Source organism: Symsagittifera roscoffensis, chromosome 7 (assembly GCF_963678635.1).
Source record: "Symsagittifera roscoffensis chromosome 7, txSymRosc1.1, whole genome shotgun sequence".
NCBI lineage: Eukaryota > Metazoa > Xenacoelomorpha > Acoela > Convolutidae > Symsagittifera > Symsagittifera roscoffensis.
Window position 1 is genome coordinate 45,656,227 of NC_087068.1, and position 23,123 is coordinate 45,679,349.

At 34.8% G+C, this 23,123-nt stretch overlaps 1 protein-coding gene across 1 annotated transcript in view; it reads right to left on the reverse strand.

Moving 5' to 3' along the window:
- Window positions 1–3,896: 3,896 nt before the first annotated feature.
- The window catches only part of LOC134851724 (fizzy-related protein homolog), a 213,096-nt gene continuing 193,869 nt past the window's right edge, over window positions 3,897–23,123 (reverse strand). The window contains exons 2-11 of the mRNA XM_063867944.1: window positions 15,603–15,702; window positions 15,434–15,495; window positions 15,197–15,318; window positions 14,905–15,130; window positions 10,432–10,615; window positions 10,297–10,362; window positions 7,359–7,646; window positions 6,802–7,140; window positions 5,074–5,166; window positions 3,897–4,741 (exon numbers count right to left, since the gene is read on the reverse strand). Of these exons, the coding sequence (XP_063724014.1) occupies window positions 4,700–4,741; window positions 5,074–5,166; window positions 6,802–7,140; window positions 7,359–7,646; window positions 10,297–10,362; window positions 10,432–10,615; window positions 14,905–15,130; window positions 15,197–15,318; window positions 15,434–15,495; window positions 15,603–15,674 (1,494 nt within the window). The 5' untranslated portion in view covers window positions 15,675–15,702 and the 3' untranslated portion in view covers window positions 3,897–4,699. The remainder of the gene's footprint in view (window positions 4,742–5,073; window positions 5,167–6,801; window positions 7,141–7,358; window positions 7,647–10,296; window positions 10,363–10,431; window positions 10,616–14,904; window positions 15,131–15,196; window positions 15,319–15,433; window positions 15,496–15,602; window positions 15,703–23,123) is intronic.

Genomic DNA, 23,123 nt, shown 5'->3' on the forward strand with positions numbered 1-23,123 from the left:
TACATGGTAACATCAATTATTCAGCCATAATAACCTTATTGCATTCGACTTGTTGTTCGAGTAAGTTTCGACTATACACTTTGTGTTCAACTATGTTTCGACATTACTGAATTATCGACTTTCTATTCGACTATGACTCGAAAAAGTGTTTGACCATGTTTCTACCATGTTTCTACCATGGTTTGATTACTTTTCAATTTCCGTTTTCAAAAAAATGTTAACTTTGTTTCAAATTTTTTTAAACAAAGTCACAACTCGATGAATTTTGGCATGGTGAACAAACTAAAAATTGTGAACAAATTTGATCTTCATACTTTAGATCTTAACATCAAATGTTTAGCCATAATAACCCGTGAAATAACTCTAGAAAAACGTCAAAGTTACTGTCAAAAAAATGGGCGTAGGCGCTTGTGCAGCGAAGCTTTTCACAATCTAGTCTCTACCCGTTGAAATCAAAATCTTTGATTTAGCAAAGTGAAAAAAATTCTAAAGCATTTAAAAATTTTAATAAAAAAAACCTATCCCATACGTTTTTATAATACCTGTTTTATCACAAACAGGAATTCTAGGCAAACATGCCGAGCGAGGCATTTAAATTTTCGGTTAGCAACGGAACAGAACTTACGAAGCGGAAACAAATCCGACGAATTTTGAGCAAACTCCAGTTCAGTCGGAAAAACATTGAAAAATGTTGTTCCAAAATAATTTTAAAAATATGAACAAATGTATTTTTCATACTTTAGATCTCATCATCACATAGTTTAGCCATAATAACCCGTAAAACAACTGCAAAACATAGTAAAAATTTTTGTGTGAAAAACACGGCGTAGGCGCTTGTGCAGCTAAGCTTTTCACTGCCCAGTCTATGGGCTATCAGTTGAAACCAAAATCTTAGATTTTGCAAAAAGTGGAAAAATTATTGGCTTTCGGAAGTGTAACTTTATTTCAAAATTATTTTTAAAAATTTACAAATAAAAAGTGACAGGTGAAGGGGAGAAATCTTGCCCCAATGTTTGTGTAATGTATGTTCCATTTTAGTGACACTTGCTAATCGGCAGCATCAAAATTTACTATAGCCTGGCCAAATGGAGTTTTGTAAATTTGCGCACAGATAATAGAATACTCATATTTCTCCATAGAATTTCTCCATAGAATTTCATTTTAGGCAAAGATGCTAGACTTTTGAATAATAAATTAGCAACAGCACGGAGCTTTCGAAAAAAAAATAAAGCTGACAATGTTTGAGCAGACACAAAATGAGCCGGAAACAAAATCATTTTATAATCTTTTTTCAATTTCAAGTCACCCTGAAACTAAGTTTAATAAAAATGACTTTGCAGCTTCAAAGATTGTTGCTTCTAGAACTATAACAATCGCGATAAAAACAACTCAGCCGACAATTTTGAGCAGACACAAAAAAAATATTTGAAAAAATTTCAATTCCCATTGAAACTACATGAACAAGACTTGCTCTTCTAGTTAAAATGAAAATTCCCTACAGCACACGCAAAATCCGTGATGTGCCAGCCAAGCCGACATTTGTAGTGCAGACATCAGTACGCATAGTTATTAGCAAAAAATAACTAATTTTATTTGAAAAAAAAAACATTAAGTCCCCCATGAACCTACATTGAAGAACACTTGCACTTGCAACTACAATGAAAGTTGCTTACAGCACAACCAAAATCCATACCGGGGAAACTAAGTCGACTTAACTTGAGCAGACAAACAAAAGTCCGACAATTCGATTTCTACCGTTATTTCAATTGCAAAAAAAAACAAGGTCGGGCAGGGACTCAAACCCCTGACCTTATGGTGCAAACGCAACGGTGTTACCTCTAGGCCAAATGGTCACGAACCTGTAAGTTTTTGAGCTTCAATAATAAAGCAAATAGCAGCAGGAGAGATTTAGAAGAAAAATTGTTTACAAGTTCCCGATTACAATACACTTGCTTTCGCCAGTGTTAAAAAACAATACCTGCAATTTCACGCTTTGATAGAACACTTAAATTAGAAAGTAACGTCCTGAAAAAAAGATCATCTATATTTATCTTACCTCGCTTTTGGCTCGAATGCGATAATTTAGTTTCAGCTTGCGTAATGCAATGAAGTTTTTCTGATAACTTCACGCTGAAATCAAAGTTTATTAAATCTGATCTTTTTAGTTCTTTTGCAATTCTTATAGCATGTTTCAAGTCTTGTACCTTGAATTTATTTAATTTTAGCATTGAACTATGCCGCTCAATTTGAACCCACATTTTTTTGATGTGCATTCCAATTTGATAACACTTCTTCTGGTGAGCAAGCTCTATGTCATAGACGCGGAGCAGAGGTTCGCTAAACTTGCGACACAGAACTGAAATATCTCAAAAAACAATACTTTCTTCATTTTCCCAATTTAAAAAAAATTGAAATGAAAATATACCCAAAACCTTATGCTCCTATCAAAGATTACTTTCCCAAAAAAAATCCAGTCAAAAATAAGCAGTTAAAAATAGCGCATATAACAAACTCTAATAATTTGTGAAAGACGTACATATTTCAATTTAATGTCAATTAAGAAGTGCTCAGCTATGACGACAGATACGTATAATTGAAGCATGAAAAACTTCTAAAAAATAACAGAAGTAAGTCGACATAAATAAACCGACTCTCAGAAAGCCAATAAATCAATTTTCAACCCTCATCAGAAAAACAAGTTTTAACGAAACGCAGTGAAATGCTCCTACTGTCATTACAAGAGCATAAGTACGTAATTAAATGGATTTTTTCGGAAAGCAGGAAACCGAAAACAAATATAATATTAAGGGTGATTCAATTGATCGTTTGTAAGACTAATAATCCAAAAAAGTGAACAGCTAAAATAGTTCAAACCGAGATTAGTTCTAACTGCAGAACTTTACCTCGTCCACACAATCCGTTAAGCCTTACACGAAGCTCTACAACATTTGGGCCACGAACATGGTCCCAATTACAATACAATTGCTCTTATATGTGTATAAATTGCTTTGAAATTCTTCTTTTGAAAACCATGCGATTGCATTCGAACTTTTATTTCGACGCCCCATTTTCAAATTCAACAGAACCCTTGAAGCGAAACATGTAACTGGAATTAAGACTTAAGAACCCGTTAGAAAAAAATCAGTTATCATTATTTAATTCAGTTTTCGACGTTGAAAATGTTCGTTTCGTTGAAAAAGAATGCAATCAGTTAAATCGAGTTCAATACTTACGCTAACAGGAGCTGATTTTCCAAAAAAAGCATCAATCTTTCACTATACTTGAGCGTCGATCAGATTAATTTTCGTAACTCAAAGAAGTTCTAAGAAGTCCCTAGTTGGCGAGAAAAAATTAGAAGCTTTATTGGCTGTGTGAACTGCGAACAGTCCAAATCCCTTCCAGTCAAGTACGTCTATTATCTTAAATTAAAAACATTCCTCAAAAACTTGAATTAAGCTGCGGATTTTTTGTACTCAAAACTTTGTTAACTTATAGAAAATCAGTTTAAATCTTTTCTAATTTAGCTCTTCAATAAAAAAATAGCCAACAGAAAGTTGGAAAAAAGTCAATGAACGCAATTAGACAGAAAAAACACTTGACTTAATTTTTGAAATCTCAACTTCCGAATTTCCAAGAAAAAATTAGATGCCCTTAAAACAGTTTGAATTTCTAGAACAATTTATGATTGGCCAATTTTTTGATAAAATTAACCCAATTTGAGAAAACTGGATCAAAAAACAAAATTTTCATTACGCTCGGAAATCTGAAAATTAAATTCCACTTTCGAAAGTAGAAGACGATCACGTTTTTCGTGACGTGTATACTTTTGCTGTTCGAAAGTGAAGTTTGCCTTCCTTTTTACAAAGGAAATTAAACGAACTTTAAAAAAGCAAAAGTCAAACCGCGAAAAAGTAAATTTGAGACTGAACTAATTTTAGGATTTGTCCTGAAAAAAAATCATCGCCACTTACATAAGAGTCTGAACTACGTTCATTGACTGTTAAACATACAAGACAAATTTCAAAAAGAAAATAGCATCGCTTGAAATGAATTTCAAAGTTTCACCGTTTCATGAGAAAATGAGTGGAGAATAGAATAGCAATAGGGACACTAAAACAAAGCAAACACTATGAGTCCAATATACAATAAAAATCTATTATCTATAAATACAGATCTCTTCAAAAAACTTCTTTTTCCTATCAACAGCATTTACAAACTACTATCGACCTATTGAAAAAACTTAACCAACGGTTAAGCATATATGATCTTGAAAGCAACTAACGCCACTCAATTGTTGCAATATGACAAAAAATTTAAAGAGATCCATTAAATCAATTAAAACTCAAGCTAATGAGAGAATACACTTCTATTTGATGAAAATATCATGTTAATAAGACATCTGCATACATAAAGACATTTGAACATTATTAAGATAATGATTTCACAAGAGCAAAAACGACACGTTATAGGTTTCTGAAACACGCGTTAGCTTCCAATTCAGTTTAGTCAACATGCAACTCGCAAACAAATACACACTAAAAGTTGCCACAGTGCTTCTACGAAGATGTCGCAAAGTTCTTAGGTCAACATCAGCTTTTTAAATTCCTTTTTTCCCGTCCGGCATGGCAAACTTCCCACAGGCTCAGTGGAGTCAATTCCTATACGTCTAATGATTCGCCTAGTCCAGATGCGAATGTTTCTATCTGATTTGGGTGAACAAATTTAGCACTGAATGTGAATCCTAAAACAAAACCATCTCGATGAGTATCTAATTGTTAATTTTTAACGGATTATATAGAATTTTAATCAATTAGATCTATTTCCACAATCACAGTCGAAGGAGGGGTAAAACATATTTTCTGTCTCAAAGGAACCTCATTTTTTTTTCAAAGACGCATTCGACACCAACATTTTAGATTTTTTAAAATTAGTTGCTGAAATTAGTACGCCTATTATCGCGATCGAAATGAAATTGCAAAAATGTGTTTTTAGTAAGCATTTTATATCGATCGAAATCAAATTGCAAAAGTGTTGAGTTACAAACCTAAAGCAACAGCTTAAAAGCAGACTTACATTTTCTGCTCTTGATTTGCTGAAAACATTCCAGAATCGAAGTGTCTCATCGCCTGCGCCAGTTACGATTGATTCGCCATCGGGAGAAACAGCCTATTAATAATTCCAAGTCAAGGACAGCAACAGTATTAATGGTTCGATTTGTTAAAAAACTAGTTCCTCTGTTTTTTTTGGTTTTCTCAAACTGTTTCAGACTTCCTGTTGGCTATATTTTACAAAGACAGAATTTTTTGAAAAAGTTCATCTTGAGTTAGTTGTAAACAAAAAAGATACATGATCTTGAAGCTTTTCGAGTCTTTTATGATTGACATTTTTTTCATCAAACTAACCCAATTTCGGGTTTAATAACTGGATCAAAAGAACATAGTCAAAAGAGAGATGAAAAGTGTAAAGGGACAAGGATATCGAACATAGCCAATCGAAGATTGGAGAAGAGTAATGAACGCAAGTAAACATAAAAAACTGACTTTCTTGAAAAAACCTCAACTTTCAAATTTCAAAGGAAAAAAAAGATGCCCTTTGAGCTCTTTGAATTCCTAGAACAATTTATGATTGGCGCTTTTTGAAAACATGAACCCAACTAGAGAAAACTGGATCAATAGGTAAATTTTTTCTGCGCTGGAAATCTAAAAATTGAATTCCACTTTTGTCAACTAGTAATCTTTCACGTTTATTAGCGCTTATTCCCCGTTCGTATTTGAAGTGCTTTTTCAATCACTTTCAGCAGATGAACTTCAATTGAACTCAAAAAGTGCATATATACCTAAGTGCATTCATAAATGCATCAATATGTATGAATGCACATCTGTGATTATTGGAGACTTAAGACTTTTCCTAAAAAAAAAACTCAGCAAGAGCTATATAAGAGTCTTCACTACGTTCATTACTCTTTAAAAAAGTTAATTTTTGATCATATAACAATTGTCGAAGAAAAAAACATCTCAGATTAAAGCTCTTTGAATTTCGAGAACTGTCTATGATTCGCACTTTCTTAAATTTTCTTGAAAGAAACCCAAATTGAGAAAACAATCAATGCGTAGAATCAGTTCGTAGTTGGAGCGCGAATTTTGCCTGACTTTTAATGAACTTTAATTGAACTTGAAATGCATATATACCTTAGATCACCCATAAATTCATTAATATGAATCATTCATTTCTGCTGTTATTAAAACATTTCATGACTTTTTCCTGAATAAAAACGAACACTAAAAATCGAATAAAAACGAACACTAAAAATCACTAAAAACGAACACTAAAAATCCTAAAAACACACAACCTATATAATAGGAAAATCATTTCGTTCTTTAACACAGAAAATTTCATTCCACCTCGAAAGTCACTCACGTATCTTTTGCGATATTTGCATATTCGCAATTGGAGAGCGAAGTTTGCTTTCCTTTTAGCAAATGAACTTGAATTGCACTTAAAAAGAAATCATAAGTCAAACCGCAAAACAATCACATTTGAGTGAGATCTAATTTCTTGAATTTTCCTAAAAAAAAACACACGACCTAAATGCTGTCTTCTTTTTTTCCAATGATTCTTGATAAAGAATGCCGCTTATGGTTGAATACATTGTTTCATCCGATTAAACTAAGAAAAAATTCATTTGCTCTGATTTCATTATCAGGTGCATGTGCCCTTTATCAAATAATTGACTCAGCTGTAGAAAAACGCATCTTCTCAATCTGTCTTTTACCTCAAAAAATAACATGAAACAAAACTAACCAGATAGAGCACTCTGAAAGTATGACCAGTCAACTTGACCACTTGCTGCATGGAGGGGTACTTCCAGATCAAAATTTGATTCTGACTGTATCCATGCGTGCTGACCAGTTCACTTGTGTATTTAGCCCATGAAAGATTACACACTTGACTACCCGTGTCGATACTGTTCAGAGGCTGCTGGGTTAGGGTGTTCCAGAATCTGATACATCTATCTGCTGTTCCTCCGCCTGAGGCTAGCAGGCCGTGTTGATGAGGCGACCAGGCGATGGCCTTGACGGCTGCTATGTGGTCTGTGTATTGCTGCAAGTATGTATTGCTTCTGTTGTCCCATACAAAAAGCTGAACATAAAATGAACTTTAAAAAAAAGTCAAGTGTCGCAAGAGAAATAAAATGAAATAACGCTATTATCGCTGTGCAACTCCATCAACTATCAAAGACTCTTAGCTAGGTCTGTTTAATGATTGTCCATTTCAATTATGTCTCTGCTATATGTTTTGGTTTTCTTTTGTATCTGGAATTCAGTAATCAATCAAAGCTGTAATATTTCACAACTGGCCTTATTGTCGTTTCCGCCTGAAGCCAAGAGTTGTTTATCGGGCGACCATTTCAACCCACACACTTCCTGTTTGTGTCCCTTCAGCTCCCGGTCTGGTACCACCCGGGGATGCCTGATGTCCCGATGTAGGATACTCCTGTCTCTGGATCCACTCGAGATTAGATCTCCATTCCATGCCAGAGACGCTACACGCGCTGCATGGCCAGATAATTCATAGATCCTTTTTTGAGTTGAGACGTCCCAAATTTGAACCAATGCTCTCCTAGTTCCGATCGCGATTCGAGTACCCTTAAATTCGATAGCCTTATAACAAAATTAGTACAATGTTAGTGACTGTAAAAACAAAACAGAGCCAACAGACAGTTGGAAAAGAGTCAATGAACGCCAAGTATACATAACAAAATAAACACTTTTTTTTGAAAAATTCACAAATTTCGAAATTCAAAAAAAATACATGCCCATAAAGCTCTTTGAATTTCTAGAACAAATTATGATTGGCATTTTTTTGATAATCTTAATCCAATTTGAGAAATCAATCAGTGAAAATATTAATCCAATCAGTGAAATAATTGTGCGATAATTCAAGTTCTTGCAAAATTGAACTGATAATAGATATCAGGAGAATCCATGATTAGCAACTATGCTTCAAAAGCAGTTTTTTAGAATAAGAACAACCCAAGTGAAAAAAAATCATTTTGAAAAGGTGAAATCAGTTATTTCAAAGATTTTCAATCAGTTAAAATCATTTATCGCGGAAAAAATGCGCTCTGTTTTCAAATGATGCGCTCTAGCAACAATTGAAACACTTCAAATTTCAGAAAATCAAAAGCTAAAAAACTGATTAGCAAAAAGCTTACTGAGCAGATGGATGAAAGAACACTTCTTGAGTACAAAAAAAAGGAAATTCAGAAAAAAAATTGTTCGCCGGATTCAAGACTTTTTTCAGATATTAAAAGATTACTTTTTGACAAATAGGAGTGTCAGGAAAGTCTAAAGACATGAGACGAAAGCAAATCAGCTCAAAAAATAAACATAGCCAACAGGCAGTTGGAAAAGAGTCAATGAACGTAATTAAACAGAAAAAAAACTTGACTGAATTTTTGAAAATCTCAACTTCTGAACTTCAAAGAAAAAATTAGATACCCTTAAAAATCTTTGAAAGCAGTTTATGATTGGCACTTTTTCGATTAAATTATCCCAATCTGAGAAAAATGGATCAATAGGTAAATCTTTTATTTCGCTGAAATATGAAAATTAAACTCCATTTTCGAAAATAGAGGTCGATCACGTTTTTCGTGAACTTTTAACTTTCGCTGTTCTGTTCGATAGTAGAGTTTTCCCTTCTTTTAACAAAGCAAATGAAATCAACTTCAAAAGAAATCAAAAGTCAAACCACTAAAAGGTAAATTTGAGCCTTAACAAATTTAGAGCAAAAAAAATCATCGCGACCTATATAACTACGTTCATCGACAAAACCTTTACGATTTTAAACAGCTCATACTTAGAATTTTATCAACTTCGGAAGCTAAGCCGACAGAATTTCAGACGAAAATATTGAAGCGGAAAAAGAATTGACAGGGAAAAAAATATGCTCGGTTGTTACGCATAAAACTATCCAAAAGTTGAAGCTTGAACTCAGTACTTAAACCAGATAAATATGCAGCCTAAGAAAATTGGAAAACTAAATTTATAGAGGAAGTTACGAAGAAGGTCTCACTGGTCATCTAGCTATATACAAATATCTTACATATTGCCTGAGACGTTATACCTGAACCATCTGTGAACTGATAAACCTAAGATTAAGCACAAAATGAATCCTCAAACCAAAAATTTGAAAACATAGCCAACAGACAGTTGGAATAGAGCAAATTAACTCAAGTAAACAAAAAAAGAAAACTTTCGAATTAAAAAAAAACAGATAACCTGAAAATTTTTTGAATTTCTAGAAAAATTTATATTTGGAAATGGTTCGATAAAAGTAACCCAATATGAGAAAACTGAATCAATAAGTAAAATTATTATTTCGGTGAAATCTGAAAACTAAATTCCATTTTCGAAACTAGAACACGAAAAAAAATCAGCAAGACCTATAAAAGAGTCTTCACTACGTTCATTGCTCTTTAAAACGACACTAACACAGAGGCGGACTTGCAATCCGCATAATTAAGCAAGAAAATTTCAATTGCTCAAGAAGTGGAAACACAAATAAAAACAAAAATATCAGGCACCACCCAGAATCAATCACGCGACCTACAGATTCCAAACAAACTACACTAAACAATGGGCGACTAGACTTTGACATTGTTTCCATGAAATTGATCAGAAATCAACATGAATTTACACTACTTGCGATACCACATAAAAAAAGCATTGCAAGTTAGCAGACAGGCAGGAGAGCCACCAAGTCGAAACACCACTTCGAAAAACCGAATTCGAAAACTTGTGAAAAAAGCCCAGAAAGACAATCAATGGCGTTAAATGAAAAGTTAAAAACAAGTATCGAGCGGCAATTGAGCCGAGTAAACTCCCGTAGAACTGAAAACAAAATTATTGTCATGAAAAATAAACTATAAATTATATTCTAAGATTTTTTGCATTTTGCCCAATCCGAAAGAGAGCTTAAAACACCATGTTTATCTTGAAAGAATTCAGTTTTTAGGCGAAAAAAAAACAAACGAAAACATACGAAGTCAAGGTTGGTTAAAAAACAAAATCAAGTAGTAAATCAACACTAATAACATGGCGTCTCTAGCTTAAACATGGCGTCCACGGAGCACTTGGCGTTGCGGTTAAACAATAGAAAATACATAGATAGAAGATAGCTGTTTAAAATTCCCCAACTCCAACAAATTTTCGACTTGAATTGGGAAAACTTTGCATCACACTACAACACAAGCTAAGGTTGTGTGAACATTAGAATACTGAAGGCTCCACATACCCGATCGGCCCAGCTGACTGAAGTAACTGCGTCATCCTCAGACGCCAAATCGCACAACTTTGTAACCTAAAACAATTATTCAAGTGAGTATTGAAAATAGATTTTTCATATAAAATGTAGGACCATTATACTAGCATTTGATGAAGTTGCGTCCCACAGGTATGTACAGGATCCCAGTCCAACTGCTAAGAAGTTCTGTGAAGACCAATCAACTAAGTTAAGATAGAAATCGTCCTGCAGCTGCGGAGCGTCGAGCACTTTGAAAGGTTGCTTGCAGATTTTGCGAACTGCTTTACGAGGAGACATGAGAAGGTTTTGACTAAAATAATTGCTCTTTTATAAAGAAAAAATGGATGAACCGTACAATATCCCCGCCTTGACCGTCACAAAATCGATTTAGGGTGGAGAAAATACGAACTTTTGTCAAGATAAATTTGAAGAGAAAATTATATCAACCAACTTACTTTCAAGATTAAATAATCAGAACATAAAAAACGGCGATTCAACTGATTTTGTCACCTATAAAAAACTGTATAAATAATTTCAGAATTAAATTACTATATTTTACGCGTTTGTATGAAATGTATAAAATTCATATTTTTATACGCAATTTTTGGAAATAAAACATGCTTGGGGAAGGCATTCTTCGGTAGGTTACTAAGGGGTGGGGAAGGGGGAATTCTACTGTTGAGAAAAATAAAAAAAAGTTGGAAATGTCCATAACATAGTGGAAACCGACAACTTTCGAACAGATAAACATCGAGTTAAAGTCCTTTCAGTTTCAAGAACCTTTAACCAAAACATTTTCCATTAAACTAGCCTTAAAAGGAGAAAACTTTGTTCCGCTCGAGAATTAAAAAAAAACCCACTTTCGAAGAAGTCATTCAAGTTCTTCGCCCTATTTGCACTTTCGTTATTGAAGAGCGTATATGGTCTTCTTTTTGGCATTGAATTGAAATTGAATTGGTTAAAAAAACAAGAATCTTGCTCTCGCAAGCGTAAAATTCAAAAGTCAAACTGCAAAAAAAAACATTCGAGCGTGATAGTTTTTTCGACTTTTTCCTTAAAAAATACAAAAAACACGGCATAAACACGGCCGACAACTTTCGAACAGATAAATATAGAGTTAAAGTCCTTTCAGTTTCAAGAACCTTTTTCCAAAACATTTTCCATTAAACTAGCCTAAATGGAGAAAACTTTGTTCCGCTCGAAAATTTAAAAATAAAAACCTACTTTCGAAGAAGTCATTCAAGTTCTTCGCCCTATTTGCACTTTCGTTATTGAAGCGCTTATATGGTCTTCTTTTTGGCATTGAATTGAAATTGAATTGGTTAAAAAAACAAGAACCTTGCTCTCGCAAGCGTAAAATTCAAAAATCAAACTGCAAAAAAAAACATTCGAGCGTGATAGTTTTTTTCGAGTTTTTCCTTAAAAAATACAAAAAACACGGCCTAAATAAGTGTCCTAAATTTGTTCATTGACAATTGATAATTTACAACCAGGAAAACTGTAACGTAATTGATGTTGTTAAGAAGCTAAAGTTTCATAATTTGAACTAGTTGGACTTATTCAAGCCATATTTACGACATCAGATTATTCAAGCTCGTCTGAACTAAATCAGCAACCATAACCTGTTTGACAAACGTCTTGTCAGACGGAAGCAAAAACTCGGTAGAATTTTGTCAAGATTGAATGATAGTAATATAGAAACCGAGGTACGAAAGCCGTAATCTCGATAGTCAAACAATTACGATAACTAAGAGGAAAACGTGTTAACCCGGGAACACCACAAAATAACTTATGAAACACCCAGTTATTGAATATTATTCAGCCTGATAAAATAGCAATTACAAATTGTAATCAAATTATTCAGTGCGCCTAGTTTCAGAGCGATTTATTGAATAAATCAAACTTCAATTTATCAAGTTAACTTAAGTTTTTTTTATTTAATTCAAGCCCGGCTCAAATTACAGAAAGCCCGGCTCAAAAAGACTTGGTGATCTACTACAGTAGCTACAGATAAAAACAAGAATCAGGAAAAAATTCCAACTGATCAAAAATCGTTTATGCATGTCTCAGGATTGGAGGAAAATAACCAGTAAAATGATCGATACGGAATGTTTATGACTAACTAGTCGTGAATTGCTTATCGTATCAAGTAAGTCATCAGAAAACTCAAAAAATAATAATTGGAGCAATTTCAATTGAAAGTCGTTATAAACCGAGGTGAAAAACTGAATTACTGTTTAGAAAAACTTCTCTTTACTGAATTTAACAACGAACAGACTACAGTTGGAGGGACCTAAAACAACGTTATCTTAGCCAAAATTAGCGGGCAAAACCTAGCCAAAACTTCAATTACAGAGATAACTGATTAATAAGTAAGTTGTGTGAGAAATAAGTATGGCTACCGGGTCAACGGCAAGTTCATTATGGTTACCGGCAGGATGTTATTACCGGAGGCATTTACCGGTTCGCACGACTTGAAATCTTTTTAACTCATTTTGAGCTTTTTGCAGATCTACGAAACTGAAATTGTATCTAAGTGGAACCGAAATTGATGAACAACCGCATTATTTCGCATTAAGACTTAAGAGGCATTATTTCGCTTAAGAGGCTACTAGAATGAGCTATGATTCGACCCAAAAAACTTTCAAAGGAACTACAGTGAAAAAACAGTGGTCTCCCGTGGAAGGCTAGCGAGTTGCATACAACGGGCAGGTGAAGAACGGACAGATTTTCTAGAGATTAGCTGCAATCGTCACTGAAGGAATGGGGAGGAACGCGACGCAATGGGAACAGATATGGGAAACAAGGTTCACAAAATCCTTTGCAGTGGAAGTTCTCAGAGGACAACAGGAGTTACAGGGCATTGTGGTAAATAAAACAAAACATCGATCAGTGTTTCATATATTGCATAGAGCAAAATTTTCAAAAACAGAAAACTTCGAAGGTTTTACAAAATTAGAAGCAATTCACAATCAATTAGAAATGTTTTTCACGTGGGAATTTTTGACGAACCAAAACGTCTTGCGCAATATAGAGAAACAGAGTTGTTTCTTAATGCTGAAACTTGACAGCTGACCAGGGAAACCTCTAAATTTTAACATATGAAAAAGCACCATGAGGGCTTCACACCAAAAAGCAGGGGGTATTCTATATAATCATCAATGCGCTAAGATAGAAGTCAAGTTTGCTAATATATCTTTCTGCGCAGAAAAAGTATCGGCGAAAGTTTCAAGTCGTACTATGGGTACTCATGTCCGATACATGGACCCAGAAAGTAGAATAATTTACCGCAACAGCACAATCAATGTAATAAAGTCTTCCCATTGTATTCGAACTAGGTAATGGGTCTTGAACATCAAACGAACTTTCTCCGCAACTTTGATAAGAGATAGAGCAGACCGAAAAACTATATTCCAGCCGTAAACCCAATGAGTGAGTTTGGTTATTAAAGGCATCTGAAGCAACGCACCCGATTGACGGTTACACAAACAAACAATAAAGGCATGGGACGTATTGATCAAAATATTATTCAATAAAACACCATGCGCGAAAGCGTCGATTTACTACAAAAAGGGAGAGAAGAGGGCAATTACTGAAACATCAGATTATTCAACCTTGTCTGGGATAAACCAGCAACCAAAAACTTTGTTGACATTGGGTAAAACGTCTTGTCAGACGGGAGCAGAAACTCAGTATAATTTTGACAAGATTTAATGACATCGACATGTATATAGAAACCGAGTTGAGAACGCCGTAATATCGAAAATCAAATAATTACAATAAGTAAGAGTCACAGGGATTAAACCACAACAAACACAAAATACCCAGTTGGTGAATAAAATGCAGCCTAATAAAATAGCAATTCCAATTTGAACACAGAGGCGCGCATACACAAGCAGATATATGACCGATGCACTTCGCATACACAAGCAAAAATTTGACCGATAACGAGGAAAAACTGAATGAGTTAACTTTGAGTCTACGAAATTTCTTAAAAGAAGCACGCAATTATGATTCTATGTAATTGATAAGTGACGCAAGCCAATTATGACGCACTGACAGTACCAGTCAATTTGAAAAAAAAAGAAATATACCAACTAACATGCCTCAATTTATAGAGCGGACGCATTTCAACTAGTATACGATAAATTCATTAAAAACATCTGACCCTGCCCAGAATCGAGCCCTCTTATTTTGATGCGGGTCTTCTTCCCTACCTCTACGCTACAGATCCATGATACCTTGACGCTACAGCTATTTGTAAAAAAAAGGAGGGAATTAAAATGGGCCCTTCCTTCATGCCACAGTCCGTGCACAGGTTAGATAGGGCCGGTTTCGTAGCAGTATTTAGACAACCGCGTATTCAGAAACTGTATAAACCAATCTGAATCGAGACAAGAAAGATATGAATTTCATTTCTTTCCTTGTCTCGATTCTTTGCGACTACTTTGAGAGCGTATTCATTAAATAATTTAAACTTAAACTCTCGAACTTAAAATTATTCTTAACTAACTTAAAAACTAAAAGCATCTTATGTATTTAAAAGCACGGGAAGCCCGAATCAATCAGAGACTTGGCGGTCTACAACAATGTAATTACCTTGCTTTGTTTATAGGCGATAGACTGTAGTCAGGTGCTGAAGGATCCAAATTTTCAGTGCCCGGTACGCGGTTGGTTGTCTGGAATTGCAGAAGATTCTGGTTTGGATTTGTCCTGACCGGCACCAAAGCTCTCCGTTCACTTTGCGACAGATCTTGGTATTTTATATCTGATATGTCATGACCAAGCAACTCATTGGTCAGTAGACACGAATACGCATAATGGTCTACAAAAATATTGAAAATAGGATTACAAAGCAACTTGCCAACAAATAGTAGGAAGCGAAACTGACCTTTGGTCGAGTCGGGACACAGATCTTTGCTTTTCTTCGGCGGTGGAGCCGATGGTTTGTTCTTGTCATTTGGACTGCCAAAATTTAGTGCCCATCTAGCGTTTGTTCTGAGTGGGACAAACCTAATAAAATCTAATAAACTTACTAAAAAAATAGAAGCGTAATAGAAGCTTAGGAGATTTGTTTAATAAACACTTCTACCTAACTTTTACTTCTATCTATCTGAAATTGACCAACCTGTCAGCTAATTTTTCTTTTGAAGGTGATGCTAGCTTAAAGGGGCTGACACATTTGATGGGCTAAAATGTTACGTCTCAAGTTATATTTCAACCAAGAGAAGTAAAGGCTTCTAGGTTAAAACAAAAAAATTAATCATGAAATTTTCGACCAATAAATTGAAACCTACGCTCTGAGATGATCCAACAGAAGAACCTCCATAATGCTGCCGCATGAGCCGGTCTTGGTAATCCAAATCCATCGCTAACAACCACCAGCATTACACATACTGAAATTTCGACAATTCAGCTAACGAGAAGAAATTACAGGCAGAGAAAGCTTTTTTTGAAAAACGACTAATCAATTATCTGACACCCTGGCATTTATATTCGAGAAAAATTAAATTTTAATTGTTTTGAATCAAATAAAAAAAGAATCCAAGAAGTCAACTCATTATTCATATACAAAATTATTAAACAAACTTGAAACAAAAAAATTCAATTAGAAAAATGGTAAATTAGAAAAACTGAATTCAATTGGATCTACTGAATCCAATTGGATTCACTGAATCCAATTGGATCTCACTTCGCCAAGGCGTACCTCAAAGTACAATTTTGGGACCCCTAATTTTCAACCTTCACTTAAATGACTTGAACAACAATTTCACTGGATCTTGCAAAGTGGTACAATAGGCAGATGATACACTTCTTTTCTGTGATGATAACGACATCAAAAAGGCTCTACAGCTACTGCAAAATCCTGTCAGAATTTCTCTCTGTACTTCACAAAACATTCTCTAAAACTCCACAAAGAAAACTGAGTTGATATTTAGCAAACAAACATCAAAGCAGAAACCACAATTCAAAGTTCAGTATAATATTAGATGATAACAAAATAGAAGAAAAGCCAGGAGTAAAATAATTGGGGGTAATTCTAGATCAATTTCTATCCTTTCAGAGAGAAGTCAAAAATATATTCCGAAAAATGGCTTGCCGGATTAAAACACTACAATCGATAAAAAAAACCACAGACAATCACAAACCGATTAAAATTACTGAACGCTTTAATCATAAGCCATATGCACTACCCAGCAAAACTATCAAGCAGTTTGACATCCAATCTAGAAATATCGCTAGAAAAACAACAGTTGGGCAGTAAAGACATGCTTTGACAGGAAAAAAAATGATTCTTCATCCGATCTTAAGCTGGAATACAAGGTAATTCCGGTTTCCTTGACTCTCGATTGAAAAACAGTTCGCCATCTATGGAAAATCAAACATAAACTAGTACCAGCAGACACAAAAATCAAGTACGGGAAAAATACAATTGATGAGAACAAAAAACTACACTTTCAAGCAAGATTCAGCAGTCATTACATCGAAAATTGTCTTTTATTCAGAAAATCAATTATCACTTGGAACCAAATTCAAAATGCAAATTCAAACATATACAACAGCAGTTTAACTTAAAAGACTGAAATTCAAATTTAAGGAATATTTTCTTTCTATTTTTTGTTTAGATCCTTCTATGGCAACCTATGGAAAAACAACTTGGAAACAATTTAAATTTATTTGATGTTGAAACTTTAACCATTATTTTAATAATTCGTAAATAAATATATAACCAAGAAAAGTTGTGTGACTTACACCTGCTTATTAATATTAGTCATCATATTGCAATTGAAGCGTTCTTTTTTTCTAAATATCATGCAGACTAGAATGAGAAATGGAAGAAGAAGGAACACTTATACACACTTATTACAACACACATATTACTATACACAATCATGGAGCAAAAACAGCAGCAGGCGAACTCTCAAGGGCTGGAGATCTCTCAAGGGCTTGATGAGAAACACGTCCAAAAAAAGCAACCACGGAAACAAAACTCAATGCTTAAATAGGATATTTTCTCCCTGTACTAACATATGCCTCACAGGAATGGTATTCCTTAGACCGATATTGAAAAGATCGATAAAAATCAGAAAAAAAGCGACTACATGGATACGCAACGGCACTACCGACTTCAAAGAGCCTAATTGTTGTGATAAAGTTATTAGTTAGTTTCTGGTGTGATGGCGAGGAAACTGATGGAGTAATATTACATCTGCACGCTCTGGGATCAATGCCTACTCTGAGAAGTCATTTGTCTCGAGGAACCAATGCAAGTTGCGCGTCGACAACCTGCGGACAACCATCAGGATCACCGTGGGTTCAATGTGATCTTTGCGATGATTGGTATCACATCGACTGTGCAGGTGTGTTTTTCACAAGAGGATGATATCAATCTGCCTTTCCATTGCGAGCGATGCAGGGAAGAGCTATTGCAACAGTCGTCTGCTTAAGTCACATATGAGGTTAAGAAGAGTAGGCCCTATAATCATTGGCTCAAGGGTCAGGGACACTGTCTCTTGTGCTTTTATACCTCATACAGTCGGAGCCAACTTGGTTCGCGTAAGACATGAGACTATAAAATCGTGTTACAGCTTAAAAGCCACTACTAAAATATCCCCCCTCACTCTAGAAAAAAGAACGTCCCCGTGGCTAGGTCTCTATATACCTAAATTACGCGAACGCCATTAAGAACAGGGTTGGAAGCTCTAGTATACCTTCAGTTTTTATTGGACGTGGACCTTTGATCCATTTCAGATGGATCCACCTAAAACTCATCTTGTCTCAACAAAATCACATAAAATGCACTCAAGAAAACATATTAAGTACTCACATAGTGACGCGACTCTAGAATTAGGTAAATAATCAAATTAAAGCAACTCTAGACGTTTTTTGTTATAAGTGGTTTTGAATCAAGAAGTTTAGTTTTCTGAATCATTCGGCAGCTCCACTCGTCTGCCTGCCCAGTCAGGATTTCCTCTCGCGCAGCGATGGTACTCTCGTAAGACTTTGCGATGCTCTTTGTCAGGAACAAGACAGCTCTACTCGAATTGTTGATTTCAGTAAAATTTCGAACAGCAGTTTTACTCCAGTCTGATTTTTATCGACTTTCCCGCAATTCTGATTCGAGTCTCCTCTATCAAATCAATTGTCGCGAGAAATTTGAGCATGACAGGGTCGATTCAATTTTTTCAAAAATTACTAGCGTGTTATGCACCTCCGGTGTTTCGACTTTTTGACAACTCAAGAAAAACCGCATATATTGGAAACCAGATCTGCAGGCTTTAATGTACTCTGACACCAGCCAATTACAGGGTTGGTAATTTCAAATTTATTGAACTTTTTTGAATTCCAATTTTCCGTCAAATCTCGAAAACGTCATATCTCAAAAACTACAAATATTTGAGTAGTCATATTTTGGGGCAAGATTTACAACTCCTGGGAGTACCCTGGCAGCACCCAATTACAGGCTTGGGATATTTAAACTTAAAGAATTTTTCTAAATAAAAATTTACTGAAAATTTTTGAAAAATCATAGCAAAACGTCATATCTCGAAAACTACAACGATTTGAGCAGTGATATCCAGAGACAATATTTGCAACCTCTATGAATACCGAAAGAGCACCCAACTACAGGGTTAGGAATTCCAAATGTTTAAAACAAAAATTCATTTTAAATTTTCTGAAAAACTTTGAAAAAATCACTTAAAACGCCGGATCTGGAAAACTACAAAGATTTGAGTAGTCATAATTGGAGGCATGGTTCGTAACCCCTGAGAGGGTTCTGATAGCCCCCAGGTACAGGGTGGGGAATTCAAACTTTGAAGAAAAAAAATTTCGTTCAAGTTTTCTAAAAATTTTTTGAAAAAAACTACAAAAACGTCATATCACTAAAACTACAAGGATTTGAGCAGTCATATTTAAAGGCAAGATTGGCAATCCCTGAGATTACCCTGACAGCATCCAACTACAGGCTAAGGAATTTTGAATTTGGAAAAAAAAATTAATTTATTTTTTTTTTGAAAATTTTTCGAAAAAATCACAAAAAACATAATATCTCGAAAACTACAAAGATTCGGGCAGTCATAATTAGAGGCAATTCTCGCAACCCCGGAGAGTACTCTGATATCCCCCAAATACAGGGTTCGGAATTTCAAATTTTCAAGAAAAAAATTTCGTTTAAGTTTTGTAAAAAAAAACTTTGAAAAAAATCGCAAAAAACGTTATATCTCGAAAATTACAAGGATTTGAGCATGCATATTTTGAGGCAAGATTAGCAACCACTGAAAGTACCCTGACAGCACCCTGCTACAGGGTAAGAAATTTCAAATTTTGAAAAAATAAATTTTTTGAAAATTTTTAGAAAAAATCACAAAAAACGTCATATCTCGAAAACTACAAGGATTTGAGCCGTCACATTTGGAGGCAAAATTCGCAATCCTTGAAAGTACTCTGACAGCACCCAACAACAGGGTTAGGGGAAGTTTGCTAAATTATGTTGGAATTTGAGTTTTCAGAAAAGTTTTGAAAAAAATCACGTAAATCGTCGTATCTCTTACACTATAAGGATTTGAGCATTCTTAAATGGAGGCCAAATTCGCAGCCTTTTGGTGAATCCTGACAGCATCCCATTACTGGGCTGCTAATTTTAAACTATGGAATAACCACTGAATTCAAACTGGAAAATCGAAAAAATCTTAACCATTGCAATATACGATATAGCTTAAACATGCAAAAATATTACGTTGAAAAAGCTTAAACGTGGCGAGATAGTGAAGCCCGCATTTAAATATATAACTAGCAAATAACGCACCTTCGGTGCTTCGAAATATTTCGACAACTCATGAAAAAAACCGCATATATTGGAAACAACATCTGCAAACTTTAAGTGTACTCTGATTTGAACTTTTAAATTTTTTTAAATTCCTATTTTAAAAGCGTCATCTCGAAAGCTTAATGGGCCTCTGGAGAAATTTGGAAGCCAGATTTGCAACCACTGAGAGTCCCTGAGAGCACCCTACTATCGGGTTAGGAATCCAAAATTTTGTGAAATTTTTCAAACCTAAGATTCCCGAAAAAAAAATTGAAAAAACGTCTTATCTCGGAAACTGAAAGGATTTGAGCATTCATATTAGGAGGCAAGATTTGAGACGCCTGGGTGTACGCTGAAAAGAAGGTTGTATCTTCATCAAGTTAGTAGTTTCAATTTTTTTGAATTTCTTTGTAGATTAGTTCTGTGAAAAATTTTGAAAAAAATCGAAAAACGTCACATCTCGGAAACTAAAAGCATTTGAGCAGTCGCGTTTAGCAGTCGCATGTGGCAAGATTTGCAACTCTTTAGAGTACCCTGACAACACCGAACTACAGAGTTGGGAATTTCAAATTTTAAATAATTAATTTAAACTTTCTGAAAATCTTGAAAAAATCACTAAAAAACGTCATATCTCGAAAACTACAAAGAATTGAGCAATCATATTTGGAGGCAGGATTCGCAATCTTTGAGAGTACTCCGACAGGACCTAAATACAGATTTGGGAATTTCAGATTTTTAAAAAAACTAATAATAATTTAAGTTTTCTGAAAAATTTTGAAAAAATCACAAAAAACGTCATATCTCGAAAGCTACAAAGAATTGAGCAGTCATACTTGGAGGCAGGATTCGCAATCTTTGAGAGTACTCCGACAGGACCTAACTGCAGGGTTGGGAATTTCAGGTTTTTAAAAACTAATAATAACTTAAGTTTTCAGAAAATTTTTGAAAAAATCACTAAAAAACGTCATATCTCGAAAACTACAAAGAATTGAGCAATCAGATTTGGAGGCAGGATTCGCAATCTTTGAGAGTACTCCGACAGGACCTAAATACAGATTTGGGAATTTCAGATTTAAAAAAAAAACTAAATAATTTAAGTTTTCTGAAAAATTTTGAAAAAATCACAAAAAACGTCAAATCTCGAAAACTACAAAGAATTGAGCAGTCATATTTGGAAGCAAGATCCGCAATCTTTGAGATTACTCTGACAGGACCCAACTACACGGTTGGGAATTTTATATTTTGCGAAAAAAAAATAAATATAAGTTTTCTGAAAATTTTTTGAAAAAAATCACAAAAAACGTCATATCTCGAAAACTACAAGGATTTGAACAGTCATATTTGGAGGCAAGATTTGTAACTCCCTAGAGTACTCCGACAGCACCCAACTACAGGGTTGGGAACTTCAAGTTTTGTAAATTATTTTGTTATTTGAAATTTCTGAAAATTTTTGAAAAAATCTCAAAAATCGTCTTATCTCGTTAACTAAAATGATTCGGGCATTCAAAATTGGAGGCCAAATTCGCAACCCCTAATTCGATATTGGGCTGCTTAATTTAAACTCGGTAAAATAACCACAAAAAAATCAAATTGGAAAATCGAAAAAAATTCTTAACTATTGCAATATACGATATAGCTTAAACATGCAAAAATAATACGTTGAAAAAGCTTAAACATGGCGAGATAGTGAAGCCCGCATTTAAATATATAATAGATAGATAATAGATAGATAGATTTCTGAAACGTTTTGAAAAAAATCACGTAAATCGTCGTATCTCTTACACTATAAGGATTTGAGCATTCTTAAATGGAGGCCAAATTCGCAAGCTTTTGGTGAATCCTGACAGCATCCCATTACTGGGCTGCTAATTTTAAACTCTGTGGAATAACCACTGAATTCAAACTGGAAAATCGAAAAAATCTTAACCATTGCAATATACGATATAGCTTAAACATGCAAAAATATTACGTTGAAAAAGCTTAAAAGTGGCGAGATAGTGAAGCCCGCATTTAAATATATAATAGATTTTTCCGCTCAAAATCAAGGTCAAACTTCCAAATATGACCGACTGGCACATATCGAGAAGCAGAAAGCAACAATGCAACACGTGCGGGAGGCTTGTCTGTGTATCCTTGAACGGCAACCTCAGACCCCATGCACCACTCAACGACCGTTGAATAGGTAACCTGAGACACATCAAGTCAGCTCCAAGGTCAGTTACAGACTTCTGTGATATTTTGGAATATTTGAGAAGGAATACAGATGTCCAGTGCTCAAGTTTGTACCAAAAGGTGTTTGAGTTGCGTTTGCTTCGGTAATTACCAAACCCACGGAGCAGATGTTGATGAACCTGGAAATCGTGAGTATTGGGCTAGTTTGCTTGTTCTGCCATTCACTTGTCTGCGGAAACCACCTGCTCGGAAAACCGAACGGAAGAAGAAATCATTGACAAAGATTGTGGAAGAACAGATACAGAGCTTTATTTCTAGGTCTTACAGTGCACCAAAAAGTGTCTCTAAACGCGGCAACAAGAAGTACACCGATGACAAGCTGAACCTGCATTTGATTCGCAAGAAATTAAATGAAAGTGACGTCAAAATGAAAGTGACGTCAAGTCTGTAAGGCTTCTCATAATTGCGAGAAATTGGATTAAAAATGGAGCTAGATTAAAATTGTTTGAAAAGTGATGTCTGGTTCCCGATAGAGAGCACCGAGAGTGGTTACGAAAGTGCTATTACTGTAGAAAGGAATACCCTGATTGGGAATTTTGACCGGTCAAACGAGCGAATGGTCCAAATCGAAAAAAAAATGGCTTAAGAAAAAAGTAAATACTTCTTTAAACTCCTTGAGTTATCTGAGTTACTTTACTTGATCGATTTTAGTCCCGTTGTTAATCTGTGATTATTGAATTATTTGCTAGAGTGTAAATAATATGGCTATTTTGAGATAATGCGGGTCTTAGATTGATCCATATGAAAAAGATCAAAGGTTCACTGTCCAATAACAACT